At 45.9% G+C, this 16,610-nt stretch overlaps 1 protein-coding gene across 4 annotated transcripts; it reads right to left on the bottom strand.

The window, feature by feature from the left end:
* Positions 1 to 1,784: 1,784 nt before the first annotated feature.
* LOC141548235 (uncharacterized protein CXorf49-like) lies at positions 1,785 to 6,387 on the bottom strand. 4 transcript variants are annotated; one of them, XM_074276977.1, is made up of 7 exons: positions 6,248 to 6,387; positions 4,646 to 5,710; positions 4,024 to 4,177; positions 3,605 to 3,666; positions 3,066 to 3,111; positions 2,600 to 2,641; positions 1,785 to 2,484 (listed from the first exon to the last, which is right to left on the bottom strand). In XM_074276977.1, the coding sequence occupies exons 1-7, from the start codon at positions 6,248 to 6,250 to the stop codon at positions 2,438 to 2,440; spliced, it is 1,419 nt and encodes a 472-aa protein (XP_074133078.1). In that variant the 5' UTR covers positions 6,251 to 6,387; the 3' UTR covers positions 1,785 to 2,437. The 4 variants fall into 4 exon arrangements, with proteins under 4 accessions (XP_074133078.1, XP_074133075.1, XP_074133077.1 ...); XM_074276974.1 differs by having other exon boundaries at positions 4,637 to 5,710; positions 6,248 to 6,371; XM_074276976.1 differs by lacking the exons at positions 1,785 to 2,484; positions 2,600 to 2,641; positions 3,066 to 3,111 and having other exon boundaries at positions 3,364 to 3,666.
* Between the last annotated feature and the right edge of the window lie 10,223 nt (positions 6,388 to 16,610).

The raw sequence follows: 16,610 nt of genomic DNA, 5'->3' as shown, positions 1-16,610 counted from the left end.
CCTGCCCCTTCCGGGGCCTCCCTTCTGGTCTTGGTTTCCCGTTTGTCCCTCTCGGAGCTTGCTTTGTGTAGATCTGTGTCCATGTTGTCTCCTCCATTGGATTGGGAGCTCCCTGAGGGGAGGGGTTTGAACCGCTCTCTGTCTCCCCAGCACTCGGCACAGGGGCCAGCACCTAGTGGGCGCTTAATAAATGCTGCCTGATTCTTGGAGCACTGGCCTGCCCACCTGATGCCCCTCCATGTTCCCATCTATAGAGTACCCCCTAGGGGCCAGTCTGCTAAGTACCCTCACAACCACTATGAGCCACATTTTGCACTTGAGGAAACTGAGGCAAACAGAGCTGAAGTGACTTGCCTGCGATTGCACAGCTAGGAGGGGTCTGAAGTCAAATGGGAAGGCCCAGAGCTCTAGCTGTTGCATCCATAAGATGGCCTCTGTACAGAAGGCCATCAACCTCAACCACCAGGGCTATCCCAGAGACTGCTGAGGGGAGAGGGAGAGAGGGAGGGAAGAAAACTGGAAGGGAGAAAGGAAGGAAGGAAAATGTAGGGAGAGAGGAGGAAGAGTGGGAAGGATGGAGGGAGGGAGAAAGGAAGGGTGGTGAGAGGTGTTGGGGGCATTGGGCCCTATCTTCAGTTGCCTTAAGGAGAGGCCCGTGCCTCTTGTTGGCACTCTGACTCCCAGCAGTCATGGCAGCTCTGCATCGCCACCCAGTGAGCCACCAGACTCTCCCGACAAATGCCTCCCACATCAGGAAGCCAGGCCCAGGCTTGCCCACTGCGAGTGTGTGTGGAGGGGGGATAGGGGAATGCCAGGCTCCTGTACCCTTCCAGCTCCCCTCATCCTCACTGTGACTTTGCCCCCGTGTCCCTGTGACTTCCTACAGCTCTCCTGCTCACCCATGCCCGCCCCCTCCTCATCCCCCTCCCTCAGAACCTTGGATCCAGACCCTGGAATACAGTTTCTGCCCAGGGAACTCTTGCCAGGGGTTGGCCCTTCCAGATCACTCCAGTTCCCTTTAGGTGGGATCTTCTCCAATTCAAATGGCAGCGCCCTCAAGGTGAGCACCAGCTTGCTCCCCTAGATCTGTCCTGTCTTTTCCACAGCCCCCCAAAACACCCGTACTTAAAAAACACTTTATCATCCATTTACCAGAATCAACTAAACATGAGTGGGAACAGGGAACAGCAAATGACCCCATGGTCCCAAGCCTGGGTGACAGAGGATGCTGGTTCCCTTTAGAAAAACCAGACAGGAGTGTTGTTTTTTTTTTTTTTTTGGGGGGGGGAGTTATTTTTTTTAATACATTGAGGTTGAAACGCCCGCAGATGTCCAGTGGGGAATTTTCCCTCCTTGGCTAGAGATGGGGGCCGTGGCTTAGACCTGGGAGTCAGATGCAAAAGGAGATGCCCGATAATGAGGTTACCGAGGGTGCAGGGGGACGAGAAGCCCCAGCACACATTCTTAGCCGATTAAAAACAATTACTGCTCTCATTTCCCCCCCATCATTTCATTTCCCAATATATCTGCCGCCTGGAGAACCTGCCCTCACAATCGAGAACAAAGGTTTTCTAGCATTAATCAAAATGGTTTTGGATCCAGAGGACTGGCTGGGAGAGCGCCCACAATGGGAGCTTGGGACAGGCTGGCTGGCGAGCACAAGGCTAGAGAAGACAGAAGTTGGGAAGAACGGGGGCTGCCACTTGGGAGGGGTGCCAGGGGTTCCACTAGGCCTCAGGTTAAATTAGGCTAATGGTCCTGAAGTACAAACATATGCAGGAGACTTTTTTTTTTTTTTAACACTTTATTCTTAAACATAAGTAACATGGACATTTTTGTATGCGGAGAGGATCGTATAGAAGATTTTTGTGCTCTGACGGTGTAGATTTAAATTGAACAGTAATCACCATCCATCCCATGTTTCTCAACCTTCTAAAAGGGTGTCTTTCTCTTGCCTGAACCTCTCTAAAACCTTCATGCAGCTGCCTGGCCCTAAAGAGATCTTGCCTTTGACAAGACAGAAGCACCGGTTACTCCCCTGCCCTCACGCAGATCAGGGGCCCCTCCAACAAGACGGAGGGAGTCTCGAGCTCTTGGGGAGCTAACCTAGCCCCAGAAGCTTCGGTCACATGTCCCGTGGGGTAGTGAGATCCCAACTAAGGATGGGGGAACAGCCACTCGGCAGAGTGGCTGGAGGTCACTGAGCTATCATCCCACAGTGATGAGGCCTCTCAATAAAACCCGGCCTCAGCCAACCCCTCCAAACAGAACTGGTAGATCCCCACTCGTGTGCTTATTAGCTCCAATGGTCTAGGGTGGGGAACAGGGTCAGGGTGGAGTTAAGGAAAATAACAAGAACCTGGAAAAACTCTGTAATAGGGCCCTTCTTGGGATAAGAGGGCCCTGGAGTCGGGGAAGGGGGGGGGGGGCCTGGCATTCAGGTGGTGCCCCCTGTGTTTGCTGTGGGTGAATCCTGAACTCCGCCTGTCAAACAAAACCAATGGAAGAAGAGAAGAAATAAGTGAGCAAAAGGAGTCTCCACATCTCCCATCCTGCTCCAGCCCCCAGCCGACCTCCATCCGTGCCCCCGGCTACAAACCTCGACGGCCCTGGAGCTCCCCACTGAGGCACTGCAAGGCAGCTGGAATAAAAGGGCATTTGTCAGGCCCTGGAAAGCAGGACTCACCCCCCGGCCTTTTGGTATCTGCCCAATGCCATCCTCCCCTACTCAAGCTTTCCTGGGGCTCAGAAAGCTAAAGAAAGCTGGGAAGAATTGTGAAGGAGAGCAAGCAGCAGCAGGTCTGCCCTCGGCCTTGATTCTGGCCCCTACTGTGGTGTCTTCACTTAGGTCCTCTTCCCATCATATTCTCCATGTGGCTCAGCTTCCGTCCAGCTACACAGAAACAAGGCCCTAACTTCTCCCTCCCGCGTGGCAGGGGCGACCTGCCTCCCAACTCTAGGATATTGGCCTTATGCCAAAAAGGGTGCTGAGGGATTGGCTGCCAAGGATGACCGGGCAGCCCTGCCTGCGGGCGCCTGCCCCTGCCCCGCTCTCCCCCTCATACCTAGCTGGCTTTTGAGATCCTCCACTTGTTTCTGCAGCACAACGCACTGTCCCAAAAGATACCACAAAAAAGAGGTTAAAATACTTCAGCCACCCTGTAACCCAAACCAACCACCGTCCCTGCCCAGGAGAACAAGGGTCCTGATCGTCTCCTTTGGGAAAAAGGGCACAGAGGTGACAGAGCTAACACTAAGCTTCTGTGTGTGTGTGTGCACGCGTATGTGTGTGTGTGCGCTGCTTTAGAGGTTTAGAAAACGCTTTCCATCCATTACCTTATTTCATTCTCATAACAGTAGTTACCATGGTGCCCATCTTACAGGTGAGGAGACAAAAGCTCGGGCGGGCTGCCTTGTCCAGGGTCGCTGGCTCCGTCCACCACGGCCTCTCAGCCCACGCTCCGTCTCACGTGGCCGCATATGAGACTTCTCTCTTTCCCAGAAGGCCCAGCCAGCTCCCTACCCCCACTGTCAAAGCTGCTACTGGGAAAAATCTGGGTCTAGAGGGAGGGACCCACTGGCTTGAAGGCCAATTCACAATTACCTGAGGGCATGACTGCCCTAAAGAAGACTGGGACTTCCTTTCCTGCCTGGAGGGTTGATCATCTGAAACAGAAAGGATCCAAACCCTGTGGGATCACAGCTGCTGGATCAGTGTTGCCCCCTGCTGGCGTGTCAGGCTCTGGCTCTGACCATCTTTGAGGGGCTAAGAGACTTAGCAAGGCTGCAGCTAGAGGCAGCCCTGGGCACAGGTCCAGTTGTGTGCCCCAAGCTGCAGGGGGTTGGACTTGTCTGAGCTCTCCATAGTCAGTAGGTAGCCATGTAGGGCCTAGCTTGCTGGGCTCATAGCCCTAGTTACTGAAGGAAGCTCAGCTGGCTTGGCAAGTACTGGAAAGGAGACTAGAACCTGTGGGGTGACTGTATCCAAGACCTCTCTCAAGAATCCTCTTTTTCCAAACTCACCTGCCCTGGATGGAGCTCTGGATCGGGTGCTCTGGTTGGGAGCCAAGGGCTTCAAATTCCGAGGTACCTGGGGGTCCTTGACCTTAGGGTCTCGAGTAGTGGGGCCTCTCTGATGCAAGGAGAATCGAGGGGGCACTGATTTGCTGCGCAGGAGCTGAAATACACACACACCCCTATTGTTTTAACTGATTTTGTTCAGTTGGATCACTGGCTACAGATGGGGCAAGGGCACACGGTAGGGAGGACTCAGCCCTTATCTACGGCTCTTGCCTCAACTACCCCAGGAGGGAGAAGTGATCAGCACAGGACCAGACAGAAAGTGGACAATCTGATGTCCTTACAGGGAGGGCAAAGGCCATGACTTGACAGCAGAGCAGGATTGTGCCTGGAGGCCCAAGCCTTCCCAGTGAACTTGTAGTGTGACTGGTTTGGGGACGGGGAAGGGGAGAAACACTGATCTGATGGGAGGCATTATTCAGAGGGCCAGCGTCTCCCCCTTTTCTACTTGTAACTTGTCAGGCTGTCAGTAACCATGCAAAAGGCTGACCTTTGCCCTCGGAGCCACAAATGTCCGGGATAAAACGTGTGTATCAGGAATGGGCAGCTTATTCACCTGAGATACCTTGGCAGTTGAGGGTGGATTGTTCCCTGCTTTGGCTGCTGGCTCTGTTTCTTTCATCTTGGTGGTGTCGATGGTCCTGCCTTTTGGCTGCCGAGGTCCCGGAGGTGCTAAGGGTTCCCTTCTGGATTTGAGCAGGACAGGCAAGGCAGAGGCTTTGTAGGGGACAGCTGACCATCTCTTCTGCCCGGGCAGAGGAAGGGTCTGATGCCCTCTCCTGGAAATAGCTACAGAGGCCCCACCCAGGGATCTCTTCTCTTGCACTACCTTCCCCAAAGGGCCACTTTTGGCAGTGACCTTGGGTGGACTGCCTGCAGCTGGGAGAACCGCATGGGAGGCACGTCTGGAACTGGGCTGTTCTACCTTGACTAAACTGGGGGTTTCCCGAATTGGGGGGTTGTCCGGGAAGGAAAAAGCAGGTGCTGCTTTGAGCAGCTTCAACCCTCCTGAAGCTCCATGTGGAGTGGAGGTCACAAAGGTAGACTGGCTAAATAAGAAAGTCTTATCCATGGGTATCTCAGAGAGATCCTGGGGGGTCAACAGGGGCCCTTCTCCACTGGTTCCATCATCTGGGGTCTGGCTGCCTTCTGCCTGAGCTATTTCAAGGGGAGGACTAGCTGTACTAAGCACACAGGTTTGATTTAGCTCGGCGCTCGGCTGGGGGGTGGCAATACTGGGATCACCAGCCTGGATGCCATCAGGGGACATGTTGCAGAGCTCCATGGTCACATTAAGTTGCCATCTGTCTGAGTCGACAGGGCTGACAGCCTCCTCCGAAGCTGGCGGATCCTCGAGAAACAGAAGGCTCGGGGTAGCAGCGATTACTGGGCTAAGCTCCTGCTGCTCTGGAGTAGGGGGCGTGGACGGGTTGTCCATGGGCTGCTGCTCTGGGCTCTCCATGACAGCTGCTGAAGCCAGCAAAGAATCAGAGGAATCCAGCTCGGGAGGTGGGACCTCGGCCTCTATGGTGGATATATCTGCTGCCTCTTGGCCTTGGAGTTGCTCCGAGATGATGTTGGCCTCTTCGGCAAAGCTAGCCCTATAGCCCAGAGTGTTGTTGGGAGATTGCTGAAGAGGGAAAGAACACAATTACATAGAGATCAATTAGTAAGTGCTGGAGGATCATCCCAGGTGGTTCCCACCGAAGGTCCAGCCTCAAGCCCCTCCCTTCTCCGGATATCCCCAAGGCCACCCCATCAATCCTGACTGGGATCAAGAACGGGAGTGGGATAGGGGGTAGAAGCGAGAATGGGAGCTGGATACGGAGCGTGTTAGGGAGCGGAAGCGGGAGAGGGAGCGGAAGCGGAATACTGAGCTCGTTAGGGGGAAGGAAGGAGAGTGGGAGCACGCTCAGGTACTCCCAGCACTGCCCCGCCCCTCACCCACCCAACAATTGCTCCCGGGCCTAGTGTCTCCTGAGGGACTCGACGCCTAGGGCGGGAAAGCCCCCCCTCCCCCCCCCCATGCGGCGCACACAGCTCCGCCGCTGAGGAAAAACTGGAATCCAGGCCCCGGGCGCCCGAGTAGGGAAGGTTAGGGCCCACGATCGGCTCTCCCCTGGATCTGAGGAAGGTTCGGAGGGCTAGGCCCCGGGAGAGAAGTTACCATGGCTACTCGCTGATCTCTTTGCCGCGTTGGAAGAGCAAAAGAAGTCCGAACCCCAGCACCTCCACTGCACTAGTGGTCCCCAGCCTCGCTTTCAAAACCGGTGCCGCACCCCTATTGGGCTTCCCCGCCGCCCAATCAGCGCCTTCTTTGTATGCCTGCCCCTCCAGGGCTCAGCCAATCTGGAGAGCGCGACGTAGCGACGCAGACGACGGCCGAGGGGAACGCCGGCGTCTCTGAGGCCGCCGCCCAGGGGCCCCGAATCGCGTCCGGGGAACGCCGAGGGCGTGGCCTGCTGGGGCTGTAGGGCCGGCAGTGGGGACTGGGCGGGTCGAGGGTCCGCCCTAGTCTTTTCTTGGGAAGTAGCGGCAAGTTCGCAGGCCCGGGAGGAAGGGGGGGCGGGGAAAGAGAACGGTGACCCCTCTTCTCTCCCCGGGTATATAAAATGGCTATCCAAATCAACCATTTACTTATAATAAATAATAAAGAAATAATAGAGAAATGTGTTTTAAAACAATTCTTTGGTAAGCATGTAATTTTACCCTTTATTACAGATGAAAGCAAATTTCCGTACTAATGAGATACATGGACTTGTTTACTTTTACGTAAAGAATTAAATCTTGGTGGAATGTTCGATACCTTCTACTGTTGCCGAATTTTTCGAGTTCCCCACATTCAGTTAAGTGACCCCCACATGAGATGGAGACCCAGAGTTCAAGAAGCTTGGATCTGGACAGTGACAGATGGGGGGGGGTGATGGCCGTAAGGCAAGGGTCAGGGAAGAAGACACAGAAAGGCACCTGTGTCCCTCCACATAGGGTTGCCCAGACCCGTTTTACCGAGCGTTCACCCAGGCTTGAGGGTTTGCAAAGAACTTTGCAAATATTATCACATATGATCCTCAAAACAAGACAAATTAAATGACTTCCCCAGTATTGTGCAACCAAGAAAGTGTCTGAAGCAGGATTTGAATTCAAGTCCTGGCAACTCCCTGTGCAATGGTCTACCCACTATGCCACCCTGATCACTTCTTTCTGTTCTTCCTGTCTTTCCCTCTTGAAAGTAACCAAAGGAGAAGTGACTTCTGGAGAAGACAAAAGCCATTTTGGATATTAGCCCAGGTATCAGAAATGATTTGTTAGAAGATACAAGCATGAAAGAAGGGAAAGGGACCTGTATGTGCCAAAATGTTTGTGGCAGCTCTTTTCATAGTGGCTAGAAACTGGAAGATGAATGGATGTCCATCCATTGGAGAATGGATGAATAAATTGTGGTATATGAAGGTTATGGAATATTATTGCTCTGTAAGAAATGACCAGCAGGAGGAATACAGAGAGGCCTGGAGAGACTTACATGAACTGATGATGAGTGAAACGAGCGGAACCAGAAGATCATTATACACTTCAACAATACTGTATGAGGATGGATTCTGATGGCCGTGGCTCTCTTCAACAATGAGATGAACCAAATCAGTTCCAACAGAGCAGTAATGAACTGAACCAGCCACACCCAATGAAAGAACTCTGGGAGACGACTAAGAACCACTACATAGAATTCCCAATCCCTCTGAATTTTTTATTTCCTTCACAGGCTAATTGTGCACTATTTCAAAGTCCAATTCTTTTTGTACAGCAAAATAACTGTTTGGTCATGTATACATATATTGTATTTAATTTATACTTTAACATATTTAACATGTATTGGTCAACCTTGGGGGGAGGAGGGGAAAAATTAGAACAAAAGGTTTGGCAATTGTCAATGTTGTAAAATTACCCATGCATCTATCTGGTAAAGAAAAACTATGATAGAAGAAGAAGGAGAAGAAGGAAGAAGAAGAACATACAAGCATGTCTGCTTGAAGTTCAGAGTAACCAGAATCCTTTTTGGTAACTCCAATGCTAAGGGACTCAGACTTGAGTTATAACAATAATAGCAATTGCCGGTGCAGAGGGAAGGAAGCAATTAGTGTTTGCTTAATCCTTTCTCTCCCTACTAAGCGGTCCTCACACCTCCACTCCATATCCCCAGGGGAAAATACTTAAAAGCGAAGTGCCTGGAGCATCTAGGTGAGAAAAAATGGATAGAGCACCAGGCCTGGACTCAGGAAGACCTGAGTTAAATTCTACCTCAGACATAGCTGTGAGACCCAGACAAGTCACATATAATCTCAAATTCTTCAATTGTGAAATGGGGATAATAACAACACTTATCTACTAGACTTGTGGACATCAACTGAGATATTTGTAAAGTGCTTAATCTAGTGCCTGGCACATAGTAGGTGCCTAATAAATGTTGTTTTCTTCTTTAGGTCTTGGTTCACATTTAGAGTCTCCCAAAAGTGGAGAAGAGAAAGGTATTCAATGTACAGTGGATGTCAAGAATGTAGAATGGGGCAAACAAGAAGATATTTCCACCATAGCAGAGATCTTTATAAGCTTAGCTTCATGGAATCAAGGTTCCTCCTTAACTATTTGCTGTTCAAGAGATAGTGCCTCTGGGTTGAATTTAAATGAGACCAAGGACGTTTTTATAATCACCTTGAACATATTTGAGGTCACAGGTAAGTCTCCAAAGCACCAGAAGTTGGGTAGCTGGCTGAGCTTCCTTTGTCCCGGGGGGGGGGGGGTGCTGGCTCAGGTGCTCTAATCAGGGCACTCACTTTTCCCACAGATTTCACAACCTTTGCAGAACAGTGACTTCCTCCTGCAAGGCAGCTGTTTTCCTGTGTGTACATATAACTTTGACTTGTATTCATGGGTATCTTACTTTTCTTATTTGGTTTTTAATTTATTGAAAATTTTGAACTTACTAAATATAAGCTAAAAGGAGCATTTCCTCAGACATTGTAGCCAAGAAGAAAGAGAGAGCAAAAAATGCTGGGTCTCTTATCCTGAGCTTGCTTTTAAAGCGTACAAAGTGTCCCTAAAGTTTCAGTGCAGCTCAAACCTCCTCTATGGTATCCAGGGAGGCCTGGGAGTGATCATGTTCTGTATTGATGATCTTAAGAGGAAGAAAGAGGAGAGAGGGAAGAGGAATATGCTGGGAGTTGGAGGAAGAAGAATGGGAAAGGAAAGTTTTATCTCACCTACAAACAAGGAGAAAGGGCAATGGTGGTCGCTAATACTTGAGACAGAGAGAGAAAGAGAGAGAGAAATAGAAATGAAGAGAGAAGGAGAGAGAGAGGAAGATAGAGACACACAGAGAGGAGTACAAAAATTCATTTCACTCATTAGAAAAGCAACAATGGAAAATGAGAGGAGGGAATTAGAGGAAGGATAGATTAAGGAAGGGATTAGTCCTAAGGAAAACAAACTGAGAATTTACACATTTAGACAGGCCAGCTAAGTGGTACAGTGGGTAATCACTGGTCCTGGAGTCAGAAGGACCTGAGTTCAAAATGAATTGTTATATTTTATATTTTCAATATTTTTTGAGGTGGCAAAGAGTGGGAATCTGGGAAAGTGCCTATAAATCAGGGAATGGCTGTACAAGTTAAGATATAGAAGCGTGGTGGCACATGATTGTGCTGAACTCTCATCAGCAGCATGATTATCGGGATACTGGAGAACTAATGTACCATGCTACCCCCTGAGGTGAAAGACTCAGGATGCACAATGACACAATTTCTTTTGGGCATGAGCAAGAGGAAAATTTGTTTGGATTAACTAGACGTGTTACTAGCAAAGGGTTTTACTCCATGTGTATATGTATTCTCAACTGGGGGAGTTGGGGTCCATGGATGAGAAGGAGGAACTTGGCTGATGAAAACAGAAATTTTTCTTTCTTTTTAAATTTATTATTTTTATTATAGCTTTTTATTTTAAAAATAAATGCATGGGTAATTTTTCAACAGTGATCCTTGCAAAACCTATTGTTCCAAATTCTCCCCCCACTCCCTCCCCTAGATGGCAAATAATCCAATATATATAAAACGGAAAATTTTAATGGATACAAAAACACTGGAATCAAAAAGATTATAAGGAACAAATATAACTTTAAAGAAAAAAAATGTGAAAAGGCACCCCCTCCCTACTCACCCCTTGGAAGAAATAAGCCAGTTGACAAACATTGGGTAAGTGCCTACTATGTGCCAGGCACTGTGATACAAAAAGAGGCAAAAAAAAAAACCCTGCTTTCATTGTATTCTAATGAGGAAGGTAATAGGCAAACAAGTAGGTAGAAACACATTATTGACAGGATAAAATTGGAAATAATCTCCAGAGGGAAGTTACTAGAATTAAGGGGAATCATGTAGGAGGTGGGATTTCTTCTTCTTTTTTTTTTTTTTTTTTTTTTTTTTTTGAGGCAACTGGGGTTAAGTGACTTGCCCAGGGTCACACAGCCAGGAAGGTGTTAAGTGTCTGAGGTCAGATTTGAATAAGGTCTTCAGGATTGGTGCTAGGAGGTGGGATTTTCGCTGAGACTTGGGGAGATCAGGGACTCCAGGAGGTGGAGATGAGGAGGGGGAGCCTTCCACATATGGGCACAGTTAGTAAAAATGCCCAGAACTGAGACGTGGAGGATCACATGTGAGAGTAAACAGGAGGCCAGTATCTTTGGATGAAAGAGGACATCTCAAGGAGTGAAGTGTAAGAAGACTGGAAAGGCAGGAGGGGGCAGACCATGAAGGGCTTTGAAATAGGAAGGAGAGGGAGCCCCTGGAGTTTATGGAGTGAAGTGGATGGGGGTGCATGACATGATCAAACCTGCACTTTAGGAAGATCACTTTGGTGGCTGGATGGAGGATGGACTAGAATGGGGAGAACCCGAAGAGAGGCAGAACTGCCCCACCCTAGGTCCCCCTCAACAGCTATTGCCATAATCCAGGCTTGAGGGCCTGCACCAGGGTGAGGGCAGTAGCAGAGGAGGGAAGGGGGCATGGATGTGGGGCAAAAATAAAGAATCAAGGATGACATCAAGGTTGCGACTGGGACAGTGATTGGGAAGATGGTGGTGCCCTTGAGAGTAATAGGAAAGTTAGGAAGAGGGGGAAAGTGGGGAGGAAAGATCATGAGTTCAGTCCTAGACATGTTGAGTTTAAGATGTCTATACACAATATTCTACATTGAATATGTTGGAGTTTAAAAAAAAAGTTTTATTATAACTTTTTATTGACAGAACATATGCCTGGGTAATTTTTTACATTATCCCTTGCACTCACTTCTGTTCCAACTTTTTCCTTTCCTCCCTCTACTTTCTCCTCTAGATGGCAAGCAGTCTTATACATGTTAAATATGTTATAGTATATCCTAGATACAATCTATGTGTGCAGAACTGAATTTCTTGTTGCACAGGAAGAATAGGATTCAGAAGGTAAAAATAACCGGGGAATAAAAACAAAAATGCAAACAGTTTACACTCATTTCCCAGTGTTCCTTCTCTGGGTGTAGCTGATTCTGTCCATCATTAATCAATTGGAATTGGATTAGCTCTTCTCTATGTTGAAGATATCCACTTCCGTCAGACTACATCCTCATACACTATCATTGTTGAAGTGTATAGTGATCTCCTGGTCCTGCTCATTTCACTCAGCATCAATTGATGTAAGTCTCCCCAGGCCTCTCTGTATTCCTCCTGCTGGTCATTTCTTACAGAGCAATAATATTCCATAACCTTCATATAGCACAATTTACCCAACCATTCTCCAAGTGATGGGCATCCATTCATTTTCCAGTTTCTGGCCACTACACAAAGAGTTGCCACAAACATTTTGGCACATACAGGTCCCTTTCCCTTCTTTAAGATCTCTTTGGGATATAAGCCCAGTAGTAGCACTGCTGGGTCAAAGGGTATGCACAGTCTGATAACTTTTGGGGCATAATTCCAGATTGCTCTCCAGAATGGTTGGATTCTTTCACAATTCCACCAGCAAGAGCATGTTGGTTTTCAGGCTTTGTTCATGTATTGATCAGTGATGTTGATTTAGTGTTATTTTAAGAAACAACCAAAAGACAGGAATTAAAACTTTTTTTAATTAAAGCTTTTTATTTTCAAAATATACATATTTTAAAATATAAAATAAAAACAGTATGAGGTCAAATTTTCTTCTGTGCATTAGTTTCTATCAGTTACTCTGTTTATTACCCACATTTTGTGCTTTGCATATTAACATGAGGTCATATCTTTAATAGACTCTCTTCCTAAATGTTACGCTTCCTCCTATGTTTTACCTGCCCTTCTCTCTCCACATTTTTTCATTCTTTTTTTAAATTAAAGCTTTTTATTTTCAACCTATATACATGGATAATTTTCTTTTTTTTTTCCTCTGCATGTCTTTATTTTCTGAAGACTCATTAGTCTGTTTTTACAAAAATTTTACAAATTTTCTTCTGTGCATTAGTTTCTATCAGTTACTCTGTTTATTACCCACATTTTGTGCTTTGCATATTAACATGAGGTCATATCTTTAATAGACTCTCTTCCTAAATGTTACGCTTCCTCCTATGTTTTACCTGCCCTTCTCTCTCCACATTTTTTTATTCTTTTTTTAAATTAAAGCTTTTTATTTTCAACATATATACATGGATAATTTTCTTTTTCCTCTGCATGTCTTTATTTTCTGAAGACTCATTAGTCTGTTTTTACAAAAATAATTTGTTAATTTGGGGCCTTTTTGTTTGTTTGTTTACACAATTCATTGTGACTAACCTTGTTTTGTTGTTGGCTTGAAATATTCAATTTTCCTTAGCAACAATTCCTGGAATCTCTTTAACAGTCACTGAAGTGTGGTCTTTAAAAGGAACAACTTTTTCATCTTTCTTTAGGGTAATATCCTTTTAAATAGGATATTAAAGAAGACATATAAAAAGTAATTAAAAACACACAAAAGAGATCAATGAAATGAATGTATGACAAGGAATCCTGCAATGAACTGAGAGAGAATTAACTAGAAATGGAGAAACCAGCTTGTCCTGAGTCAGTCTAATATAGGTAGAAACCATATAAATTTTTGTTTTTCCCATGTAATTCACATAGCTCTGAGCAGCAGGACCATTTCTGAGTCTCCTTCCTTGGATCCTTACCAAATGTTCTCCAATCTGTTTATTCTTTTCGGATTATTGTACTGTAGTTTTTAAATACAGTATTCCTTTTAAATAAAACATACCCTTCTATTGCCAAATTCATCATCAGTCCCATGCTACCAAATTTCAACAGTATCTAGGAGGTCAAATTTTCTTCTGTGCATTAGTTTCTATATGTTATTGTTTATTACCCACATTTTGTGCTTTGCATATCAACACATGAGGCCATGTCTTTAATAGACTCTCTTCCTAAATATTACGCTTCCTCCTATGTTTTGCCCGCTATTCTCTTTCTCCACATTTCTTTTTTTCCATTTTTAAAATCAAAGCTTTTTAGTTTCAAAATATATACATGAATATTTTCCAACATTCACCCTTACAAAATCCTGAATTCTAATTTTTTCTCTCCTTTCCCTCAGTCTCCCCCAGTCGTCAAATGATCCAATATATGTTAAACATGTGCAATTCCTCTATACATATTTCCACAAATATCATGCTGCACCAGGAAAATCAGATCAAAAAGGGAAAAAAATGAGAAAGAAAACAAAATGCAAACAACAAAAAGAAAGAAAATACTCTGTTGTGATCCACACCCAGTTCCCACAGTCCTCTCTCTGGGTGCAGATGGCTCTCTTCATCATCAGACCATTGGAACTGGCCTGAATTATTTCATAGTTGAAGAGAGCCACGTCCATCAGAATTGGTCATCGTATAATCTTGATATTGCTATGTATAATGACCTCCTGGTTCTGCTCGATTCACTTAAAATCGGTTCTTGTAAGTCTCTCCAGGCCTCTCTGAAATCATCCTGGGTCGTTTCTTACAGAACAAAAATATTCTATAACATTCAGCCATTCTCCCACTGATGGGCATCCACTCAGTTTCCAGTTCCTTGCCACTACAAAAAGGGCTGATACATTTTTTGCCCATGTGGGTCCCTTTCCCTCCTTTCTGATCTCTTTGGGATACAAGCACAGTAGAAACACTGCCGGATCAAAACAGTTTGATAGCCTTTTGGGCATAGTTCCAAATTGCTCTCCAGAAGGGTTGCATCCATTCACAACTCCACCAACATATTAATAGCTCAGTTTTCTCACATCCTCTCCAACATTTATCATTGTCTTTCTTCGCCAATCTGAGAGGTGTGCAGTGGTACCTCAGAATTGTCTTAATTTGCATTTCTCTGATCAGTAGTGATTTGGAGCACCTTTTCATGTGACTAGATATGGTTTCTTTTCTTTTTTTTTTTCCCCCTGAGGCTGGGGTTAAGTGACTTGCCCAGGGTCACACAGCTAGGAAGTGTTAAGTGTCCGAGGTCAGATTTGAACTCGGGTCCTCCTGAATTCAGGGCTGATGCTCTATCCACTGCGCCACCTAGCTGTCCTATGGTTTCAATTTCTTCATCTGAAAATTGTTCCTATCCTTTGACCATTTATCAATTGGAGAATGGCTTGAATTCTTATAAATCTGAGTCAATTCTCTCTATATTTAGAAATTTAAAACTATATTTTAGAAAGAGGCCTTTATCAGAACCCTTGAGTGTAAACATTTCCCCCCAATTTATTGCTTCCCTTCTAATCTTGTCTACATTGGTTTTGTTTATACAAAAACGTTTTAACAATATAATCAAAATTATTCATTTTGTATTCAATAATGTACTCCAGTTCTTCCTTCTTCACAGATCTGAAAGATACATTATCCTTTGGTTTTCTAATTTGCTTATAAATATCCCTCTTTATATCTAAATCATGAACCCATTTTGACCTTATGTTGGTATAGGGTGTTAGATAGAGATCAATGCCTACTTCCTGCCATATTAATTTTTCAATTTTTTCAGAAATTTTTGTCAAATAGTGATTTCTTACTCCTGAAGCTGGGGTCTTTGGATTTGTCAAACACTAAATTGCTATAGTCATTGACTATTTTGTCCTGTGAATCTGACCTATTCCACTAATTGACTACTCTATTTCGTAGCCAGTACCAAATGGTTCTGATGACTGCTACTTTATAATATAGTTTTCATTCTGGTACAGCTAGGCTACCTTCATGTACATTTTTAAAAAATGTATTAAAAATTCAATATATAACTTTCACAGCTGTCCTGCTTATCTGTGATTCCTTCCAGCCTACCTTCTATTCTCTTTTCCTCTGGTGGGGGGAGAATGGTTAGACACTTCTCCCCTTTTCCACACACCCATCAATTAGAGAAGAAAACCAAAACGTTTGTGACAAACCTGCAAAATCAAACTAAAACTGTCCCACACTAGCCATGTCCAAACATGGATGTCTCGTTCTAGCCCGGCATTTTCCTAAGGGAAGGACAGGATTGGTGAGCCTCATCCCTGTCTGTATCTTGTTCAAGTGAATTCATGGCAATCCCCTTCATTCAAAGGAGATAGCAAGGGGATGACCCTCTTTCTTGGCTCACCCGATCACTCTTGACCTCCATTTCTTGGAATTGCCTTTCTCCCTCAAGCATCTTTCTTGAGTTCTGTCTATCCGTCCATCTGAAGTGAGCTGGTAACTGGTCCTATCACTTCCTGGTAAACAGAGGAGAAAGAAATGGATCTCTCTTGAGTTCTGCCTATCCGTCCATTTGAAGTGAACTGGCAACTGGTCCCATCACTTCCTGGTAAACAGAGGAGGAAGAAATGGATCTCTCTTGAGTTCTATCTGTCCATTCGAAGTGAACTGGCAACTGGTCCCATCACTTCCTGGAAAACAGAGGAGGAAGAAATGGAGGCAGTGTCCAGTTGTATCTTCTTGGGTTCAAAGATCACTTGCAGACAGTAACTGCAGCCATGAAATGAAAAGATGCAAACTCCTCGGAAGGAAAGCTCTGGCAAATCTGGCCGGCGGACTGGAAAGCAGAGGCCTCGCTTTATCGGCAGAGTTCAAACGATGGGTTTTCCAGTAGCGATGGAGTCTGGGAGAATTGAACTTGAAGGAAAGTTGGGCACCGCAGAATCGATGCTCCTAAATTGTGGAGCTAAGAGAAGACTTTGGAGAATTCCTTGGACAGCAACGAGATCAAATCAGTCAGAACTTGGAGAAAGTCATTCAGGCTGTTCGCTTGGAAGGCCACAGACTGAAGCTGAAGCTTAGCTACTCTCATGCTACCTCATGGGAAGACAGGACTCATTGGAAAATACCTCGATGGTGGGAAAGATGGATGGCAAAAGGACATGGTCAGAGATGGGGTGGATGTCATGGAAACAATGAGCATGAGCTCGGCCGGATTTCGGGAGTCAGTGGAGGAGAGAAGGGCCTGGGGTGCTGCGGTTGGACACAACTGAACAACAAATAAAAAGTTTGAGTCCTTTCTTGTCCAAAGGGAGGAA

Source organism: Sminthopsis crassicaudata, chromosome X (assembly GCF_048593235.1).
Source record: "Sminthopsis crassicaudata isolate SCR6 chromosome X, ASM4859323v1, whole genome shotgun sequence".
NCBI classification, from domain to species: Eukaryota; Metazoa; Chordata; class Mammalia; order Dasyuromorphia; family Dasyuridae; genus Sminthopsis; species Sminthopsis crassicaudata.
This window is presented reverse-complemented; position numbering and strand designations above follow the sequence as displayed.